Raw genomic sequence first — 9542 nt, 5'->3', positions numbered from 1 at the left:
CTTATGACATCTTGAAATAATTTGATGTTTCAAAATTGAATAAATCTCAATAAATCTTTTAAATCCCGCCGTATTGTACGGGTAAACAACTAGTATATATATAATTGGAGATGTCGGATTAGGTCAAGTTTTAAAGAAGAAATAAAAAATGGAAAAAGAAAGAGCCCAGAGAAGAGCTAGAGCATGAGGAAGAGGAGCCCATTTGCCATTAACAAGGCCCCATTAAATCTAAGGGTGAATCCGCACCAGCACATAGCCATTGATAAACACAAACAACCACGGTGTAATAGAGAGAGACGTTGCTATCGTACGCCCATACGTACCTTACACCGTCTTTCCATGCGCCATATCCCTCACACAACACACACCTCGACCGCAAACCCCCATCGACTTACCGACCTCCTCTCTCTCCTAGACTCATCCCATGGAATTTAGAAATCCAAACATATCTTTGATCGAGATTTCAATCTCTTCGATTCAATCTTAAGAAACCCTTATCAATCAATCATCTGGGCACTTGGTTATTTACTCCAAGGTATAATCTTTTTCTCAAATTTTAGATTATCTTTTGCTTTTTTAGATTGTACTGTCTGTGCCTGTTTAAATCTGACATTTATGCATTTATTATCTATGTTTTTTCTTGTTTCTTTTGGGTATCTGAATGGGTTTTTTGATCTTTTCGTTATGAAATGTTTGTGTTGTTTGACGATCATTGTTGATGTTGTATCAAATTGATCTCTTCTTGATTATTTGAGTTTGTAGATTGTATTCACAAGTGATCTTACAACTGATAGATAGCAAAATTTGGTTTGTTCTTGTGTGTGATTCATTAGATCATTATAACAAAAAAAGAAATTGCTTTTCTGATTTTTTTCCTGATAACTAAGTAAATTCAAATTGAATTTGGTTATATCAAAGATACTGTGATTTTAGCAGATTGAAGATCAGTAATTGTTCCTAGTGATTGACATTCTGATCGTCTGACTATGCTTTTCGTTGCAAACTGACCATCAATTGTGTGGTAATGCTGTAAATGCTATAGTTTACAAGAATGAATAACTTTGGATGAGTTGTTGAACTTTAAATTTCACAAGAATAATAGTGGTTGGCATTTTTTCTGTAAAACCTCTTGCAAAGTGTAGTGTTTCTATTTGCATTCTTGTGAGAATGGCATTGCTTTGCAGTAGAAGCCTAGTATGCTGGTTAGCAATAGTCAATCACTTGTTATAATAACATGTTTTCTGGATGAGTTTCTGCTTGTTATATGATGATCTGATCCATGTTTTGCTTATGGATTGTAACATTTACCATGTACAGTATTTTCATTCATTCGTTGGTGCTTTGTTTGTATTGTTTCAATTCACTAAACTACACGATTAGCCAAATGGAGTCACCACATCTAAAATCATCTCAAGATTTGTGTTTGTTTTTGTGCTTGGGTCATGGTTTTAAGTTTGTAATTGGAGTATGAATAAGAAATTAGCCCAAATAGGAATTTCTGAAAACGAACGTACATGATTTTTTCTGATAAAGTAGTATTAATGAATATTTACATTTGTTTAATTACGTATCTTTAGGTTCTATATACAAATTTCATTCATAGTACTTTATTCTGTTTTGTGTGCTTCCTTTTTTGAATCAATATAGTCTACATTTTCAAGATTGTATGCATTCCCAAAAAGGGAAATATACTCTATTTTAGGGAATAGTCTTATGACGAGGTTAAAATATTGAAACACAACATTACACAAGAAATAGAGTAATAAGATACCACTGATTGAAGCTTCATAGAGAAAAAGAATTACGTATAGATTCAAGATAATGAGAAGAAGATATTTTTAGGGCCAAGAGTTTCATCTTATGGATTTATTCAAAGCATCCTAGCGCCTTCGCTTCTCTTGAGGCACTAATGAAAATCTTAGATGAGGTGTTATTGCAAATTGATGATAAGAATATATGGTACAATGCAGAACAAGATCATAACTTATTGTCGAATTAATTTATGGGACGTGTGAGTAAAAAAGCCAAAAGATTTTTGGTTGGGTAATGCTTATGTGTATTAAAAAGTTATGGTATTTTTCTGCAATTGTGCACATATCAAGGTGATTTCTTGAAATTTTTATGGTGGTTTATAGGTATATCGTCTGTAGAGGTCGGAGGATCTTTGTGCATGGAAGAAGATGCCGGATTTGAGACGTGGAGTTCGCCAAGCTAAGAAAGCTAATAATGTTGAGGATAATGCCGCTCTTTTAGCCCCAACTCCTCGTCGTGGGACCCGGCGTGGCAAAGCTCAGGCATTGAAATCACCTGCCGCCGGTCCGGCTGTCCCAGGGTATCCCTATCCAATGCCGAGACCAGCTGGCAGAGGACGAGGGAGTCGACCAACAGATCAAGATAAAAATCCTGAGATATTTGGTGCTGGAGTTGGTCGTGCGCCCTTGAATTTGGATGTTGGAGTTTGTAATCCATTAGTTGTTGGTAAAAGTGCGGAAAAATTGGCTGCCGATGCAGAGGATGAAGGAAGCACGAGCCCACTTCCTGAAAGGGTATTATTTCCATCTGATTTTAGCAAACATTAATGACTTCATATTTGTATTTCTTTATGCGTCTTGTTATTATCACTATTGATTACGAACAAGGACTTTGATGATCAATATGGATTGTCCATATTTTCTGCTTTGGGGGAAATGTCCTACCACTTTGAGTGTTCCTATTGTTTGCTTACTTAATTTAATTATATCCTTTGATTAGATCTATAATCTTTTGCTTTTTGAAATCTTGAAACAAATCTTATACAATTCAAGGTTCACTGACATATAAAAATCAAGATACTATTGCTTGATGTGAGCTAGGAAAATAAACATAAAAACAGTAAAACTTTTTGGATTTTAAGAGCAAGGTCCTTGTAGTTATATTCAAGATCCTTACATAATTTTCACTTTCAGGTTCAAGTTGGAAATTCCCCTTCATACAAGTTGGAAAGAAAACTCGGCAAAGGAGGATTTGGTCAAGTTTACGTAGGGAGAAGGGTGACTGGTGGCTCAGGAAACACAGGCCCCGATGCACTTGAGGTATGTTCTTTTTACAAATATCATCTCATTGGTATGTGAATGCTTGATTTTATTGGGATATTGGAATGCAGGTTGCTTTAAAGTTGGAGCATCGAAATGGCAAGGGATGTAGTTATGGTCCTCCTTATGAGTGGCAAGTATACAGGTGAGCAGTGTTGATATTTGTTCTCTTTCTGGTAACCGTGGGTGTTCGGGCTAGCTTGCGTGTACCTTGATCTCATGGGCTTGAAGATAACAGCCGGGAAAACCCCCAACAATGTTATAATTTGTTATGACATACATAAAATGCATTCTAAATGCTAATTGGTTTTTGAATCTTTTTGCTTGAAGTACCCTCAATGGGTGTTACGGAGTTCCGATGGTCCATCACAAAGGCCGTCAAGGAGACTATTATATCCTTGTGAGTTCTCCACCTCTCTTCATTGTTCTTTGTGGTTGTGATTCATTGGTGCTTATTGTGATCTTTGTTTTTGGTCTAGGTTATGGACAAACTAGGACCGAGTTTATGGGATGTTTGGAACTCTAGCAACCAAATGTAAGTGAATAATTAATATCTTATTGAAGTTTTTCCCCCCTAAAGTTGTATGTAAGTTTAAAATTTGTTCTTTTGTACAGTCTCTCTGAAGAAATGGTTGCCTGTATAGCAGTGGAAGCGTTATCGATACTAGAGCAGCTTCACTTAAGAGGGTACCCACTCAAAAAATTTTGATCTTAGATAAGTACTTCAGTTTCTATTATCAACATGTGAACGCAAATCTTTTTCCAATTCTCAGTTTTGTTCATGGAGATGTAAAGCCTGAAAACTTTTTGCTCGGTCAGCCTGGGACACCTAATGAGAAGAAGTTGTATTTGGTTGATCTTGGTTTAGGTAAGTATTTCTCCGATACTATTTTAGGCTCGGGATATCTATAATGTTCAAGTTCAACACATCATAAATAAAGTTCTGACGACTTGATATCCTTATTTCTTTAGCTTCAAAATGGAGGGACACATCTTCCGGTAATCATGTTGATTATGACCAAAAGCCTGACGTTTTCAGGTAATATTTGTTCCACTTGAAGCATTCTTGGATGATATTTGTGGTTTTAAATGTCATCATTGTGTTTTCTTGGCTTAACTTCATTTATATTTCTTCTATATGTTTCATGTTTTCTCCTGACAGGGGCACAGTACGTTATGCAAGCGTGCATGCCCATTTAGGGAGGACGGGAAGCAGAAGGGATGACCTTGAGTCTTTGGCATATACCTTAATATTTCTCCTCAGAGGAAAGCTTCCATGGCAAGGGTTCATTGTGAGTTTGTTTCTAAAATTTATCAACTTTCGAACTTCTAATTTGTTTCTTTTTTAGGGAATTTGATCTTTATTTTCGTTATTTTCTAACATATCTTTATCAATTAGAATTGAGATTTGCTCTAGAAAGAGTAATTTTATAAAGCTTGGTGCTTTGCATTTCATGGGTTTTAAGGGAATCATTTCAAGATACCCAAAGTTGTTTCCTTTTAATTTTGTGGATTTTAATCGTAAGTTGTTTCCTTTTAATTTTGTGGATTTTAATCGTTGCAATCTTCAAAGTTGGGTGCTTACAGTTTTCTGGGGTTCCATTTAATTGTTTCAATATTTTCGTACTTTCATTGAAGAAATTGAAGGGTATGTGCAAAAGCATTTGAAGTTAAAATGTCATGTAAATATTCATTTTTGTAAATTTATCCTTTGATATAATGCTTAAAACTTGTAACAATTCTTCAACTGTAGGGAGAAAACAAAGGGTTTCTTGTTTGCAAAAAGAAGATGGCAACTTCTCCCGATTTACTTTGCTATCTTTGCCCATCCCCTTTTAAACAATTCCTTGAAACGGTGACCAACATGAAATTCGATGAAGAACCAAACTACTTGAAGCTTATTGGACTCTTTGAAAACTGCCTAGTTTCAAGTGCATCTTTGCGGCCAGTCAGAATAGATGGTGCCTTAAAGGTATGATTTCTACAACTGCAAATTTGCTCTTTTGATGCTTCATGAAGTAATAGTGGATATTTGTGTGTTATAGGTGGGACAAAAGAGAGGAAGGCTGCTTATTGATTTGGAAGATGATGCTCAGCCTAGGAAGAAAATTCGGCTAGGAACTCCCGCCACCCAATGGATTTCTATTTACACTTCAAGAACGCCAATGAAACAAAGGTACAAAAAAAACAATGTCAAAATAGTTTTTACACTCTTTGTAGTAGAGGTCAGGTATGCATATATCTTATCCTCTCCATAATCCACCTCGGGGTGGGATATACTTGGTTCTTTTGATTTGGTTTACTCCCCTTCATATTAAAGGGTTGGGTTCCGGTGAGAATGAAAGTTATGATAAGAAGGGTAAGAAGGGATCTCACCCTTGGATCAATCCTATTGAAGATCAACACGAATACGGTGCACAGAGATGCGCCAGATCAATTTCTGTGATAACTGCAATTCATGGGTGGGGCTGAATTAAAAGTGATCAAGGGTCTAGATCCCTTCTTACGCTTCTCAATGTAACTTCCATTCTCACACGATCCTTCGTCACATACTGAAATTTCAATAACTTCTACTTTGGGATGTCCATAAATATTGCAATGTTTCTCTGATTAGCAAATTTCAAAAACGATTACACTACAATTTTTCATGCTTTGTGATACCTAAAGTACATACTTCAATTCTTACATTAATTTATCAATATCCTTTCTATTTGGTTGAGGGGAGGTCTCACATATACGAGTGCACAACAGTTAATCATGTTTTACGTTAAAGCAATGACCTTTCATTTTATTGACTAATTAAACTCCTCAAATCTCGATTTTAGTTCATTAATTTGGCTAACAATGATCAAGAATGATTGTAAACCAAACCAAATGAGCCCATTATATCTCACCAAGAGGTGGGATGTGTTCAAACCTTTCCTCTACTCCAAGGGGTAGAGAAGACCCCAGGCTTGTGAAAAGTGTGAGAACAAGAAAGCTTGCGGAAAAGTACGCCAGAAACTGATACAATTGTGTGAATCTAAGTATGTGATAGATCATAGATAAGCTTTTCTATTCAAGTATGGAAGTGAAAAAAAAACCATGAAGGTTTAGTGACCACTTCTTATTGATGGCAAGATTCTCTTGGTTTATCCTTGTTGGAGGGCATGCAAGACCTTTTGTTCCATAAAACTACGTGATCAGTCAAATGTTGTAGTCCCCTTTGGCCGGAAGGATCCATTGTGTGAGAGATTACTAAAATGATCAAATTGAGGCCGTGAAAGTTCGTTCTTGTTAGAATGGTTTGGGTTCTATTTGGTACTGAATAACGTTTTTTTTTGTTAAAAATACGAACACGCAGGTACTACTACAATGTAATGGATTCAAGACTCCACCAGCATGTAGAAAAAGGGAAGAACGATGGTTTAAATATTAGTTGTGTTGCTTCTGCATCGAATTTGTGGGCTATAGTCATGGATGCCGGCACAGGCTTCACTTCACAAGTCTACGAGCTGTCCCCAGTTTTCTTGCACAAGGTAAAGATTTTCCTGCTACAACAGTACAACATATAATATTATTTGCGTAAGCATATCTATAAGTCGTTTTTGTCTATCGAAGGAATGGATTATGGAGCAATGGGAGAAGAATTATTACATCACATCACTCGCTGGTGCGTCTAACGGCAGTGCCTTGGTTGTAATGTCCAAGGGTAAGTTCTATTATTTATTTATTCTGGTGACTGTTTCATTCCTTACTACTTGTTATTTTTTCTCAATTTTCTTGTGCTATCTGTTTGTTCACACTCTTGCACAACTGCTCTACTTATTAGGGCAGAGGTCAGGTCTGTGTACCCTACTTCCGAGTGGGATTTACTGGGTCAATTTGGTTTGGTTTACTGTATGATTCCCGAGCGGTGGATGATGGTTTCTCTCTTTTTGATCTCTTCCTAGGGACGCCATACTCACAACAATCATATAAAGTGAGCGATGTTTTCCCCTTCAAGTGGATCAACAAAAAATGGAAAGAAGGCTTTTTGGTAACCTCAATGACGACTGCAGGTAGTCGATGGGGCATTGTGATGTCTCGAGATGCACCTTACTCTAATCAGGTATCACTCCATCCACTACTTGTTCTCATACGAAAATTCGACTCAAAACTTACGTATTTTTGGCTTTATCTGCAGGTGGTTGAACTCGATTTTCTGTATCCTAGTGAAGGGATTCACAGAAGATGGGAAAACGGCTACCGGATTACGGCTGCTGCGGCAACTGAAGATCAAGCGGCTTTCATACTCAGTACATCTAAAAAGAGATCACAAGATGTGACTCAAGAAACTCTTCGGACATCTGCTTTTCCTAGTACCCATGTCAAGGTATTCTTCTTTTCTTGAATTTACGAACCAAAACATAATAATTAACAATGCAGACAGCAATTTATTTTATTTTTGTATCTCAACAGGAGAAATGGTCCAAGAATCTGTACATAGCATCTATCTGTTATGGAAGAACAGTATCTTGAAATTCTCAAGAAATAAACTTCTATCGGTATGTTTCTCTCAACTGTCTTTGTGAAATAAAGATTTTATCTTGTTATATTCATCATTTCTTGCTGTAATTGTTAAAGCTGTGATGTACATAGATATATTTACACACACACACACACACACACACACATATATATATATATATATGCATGTGTAACTGTCGGGTATGTTCATAAAGATGTCCAACTTATAAGATTTCAGTTCTTGAAAACCCCCATGTTTTCAAGCCAGAAAAAAGGGGGATTCTATTCTATGGATGTATGCAGACGTAATCTCTATACAGTTCTTGTTTTATCAAGTTCTTCATTAAAATGTTTTGAGAAGATTATGTGTTGGACTGATTTGACATGGTTTGTTTACGGTTTTTGAACAGGTGGGCATGCAATGCAATGAAATGAAATGAAATGAAAAGGATGAGCTGCTTTTGTTACGGAAGCGTATTTAACTTTATGTACAGAATCTAGTCGGGCTGCCCTAACCGAGCGACGGGTGGATCTATCTCTATGTTTGTTGTCGGAGCCAAATGGTGTATAGTCAAGAATCTGACCTGATCGATACATGAAATACCTCAACAACTGCAGCTCCTTTGTTTGTAAGAGTTGTTGACACTGAATGAATGTAACAGCTGCAGAATTTTTATTATTTCTTCTTTTTTATTATTATTATTACTCTAAAACATATCCTTAAGTTGTGTGATGATGATTCTTTTTAAATGCTACTTAAAAACAAAAAAGCCCCCACAGTTTTTTTATTCAACGGTTTTCAATCTGGTTTGATGTCAAAAACATGTTGCTGCTTTGCAATTTCTTGAAATAGAATAAGGAAACTAGAGTAGAATATGTTTGACTAACACACCAGGATTTGTTGACTTTTACCTGGCCCTGCTTGTCGATTCTGACCATCATCTATGTATATAACTATATACATATATGCATGCCACATTCAATTATCATGAAACCACCAACCATGGACATCAAGAAATGGTGCAGCAAAACGGTTAAACCCGATCACACCTATGGCCAACTTGGTTCGAGTGGTTTGTCGCAGTCTGTGTGGAAAGTGCTGTGGAAGAAACTGAAGAGAGAAAATACGAGGTTCATGGTTAGATCCTCATCGGTGCATGTTCATCAAGTTCCTTATGATGAGCATACTTACGCGCAGAATTTCGATCAGGGATTGGAATGTCGTAGTCCTGATATCCTTTCTAGATCCTTCTCTGTTCGGTACACTGATCGCCCATCTGTTATGGTCTAGATCGTCACCGCATCATCATCAAATGCTCGATCACTCATGACTCACCCATCTGGTATGGGATGATGAGGTCTCTTATATGATTATCGCGGTATGTAACTAACAATTTATATGCAATTAAACCAAAGCGCTTTTAGGTGAGGAGGGTGTGTGAGTTTATTTGTTGCATTTGCTTTATATAAATATTATATACTTAAAAAAAATTATATGCAATTAAACGTGTATAATGATGGAAATACGTGTGTTTTTTCTTCCTTAACGAATTTCTTTAGAGATTAATTTGTTTGAATCCAGATTGTATTGCATGGAGCATTTGACATGTTACACACTACTTTGTCTAGGTTGTGATAAATATTGAACATCGAGAAATAACAACTGGAATCATAAACATCTTACAAACAATAATGTAAATTTAGTAAAATAAATCTGAAATATGATCGATGATCCGACGACAGATGATCGATGCAGTTCAGTGAGAAAGAGTGGTGGTTCATCGGAGCAAAGGGTAGGTGATGGTTGGAGATAGTGACCTTTGGAGTTGGTCGGAGATGGTGACCGAAAATGGACAAAGACGATCGCCTGATCGGAGGGACGGAGATGCATGGTTCTATGTATATATTAGAGTGTGAATATATATATATATATATATATATATATATATATATATATATATATATATATATATATATATATAT

At 36.3% G+C, this 9542-nt stretch overlaps 1 protein-coding gene across 1 annotated transcript; it reads left to right on the top strand.

Annotated features, from left to right (window-relative positions):
- Nucleotides 1–304: 304 nt before the first annotated feature.
- On the top strand, nucleotides 305–8347 carry LOC112506661 (casein kinase 1-like protein HD16). The gene is made up of 18 exons (XM_025110879.1): nucleotides 305–535; nucleotides 2136–2546; nucleotides 2946–3071; nucleotides 3143–3216; nucleotides 3402–3471; nucleotides 3551–3606; nucleotides 3687–3758; nucleotides 3845–3939; nucleotides 4044–4110; nucleotides 4234–4363; nucleotides 4825–5043; nucleotides 5117–5247; nucleotides 6415–6589; nucleotides 6672–6762; nucleotides 7004–7161; nucleotides 7237–7425; nucleotides 7512–7597; nucleotides 7969–8347. Exons 2-17 carry the CDS (start codon nucleotides 2181–2183, stop codon nucleotides 7569–7571), a joined length of 2079 nt encoding a protein of 692 aa, XP_024966647.1. The 5' UTR covers nucleotides 305–535; nucleotides 2136–2180; the 3' UTR covers nucleotides 7572–7597; nucleotides 7969–8347.
- Nucleotides 8348–9542: the final 1195 nt, after the last annotated feature.

Source organism: Cynara cardunculus, assembly GCF_001531365.2.
Source record: "Cynara cardunculus var. scolymus isolate 2C chromosome LG 2, CcrdV1, whole genome shotgun sequence".
In the NCBI taxonomy this organism is placed as follows: Eukaryota; Viridiplantae; Streptophyta; class Magnoliopsida; order Asterales; family Asteraceae; genus Cynara; species Cynara cardunculus.
Note: the sequence above shows the minus strand (reverse complement) of the source record. Positions and strands in the feature narration are given on the sequence as shown.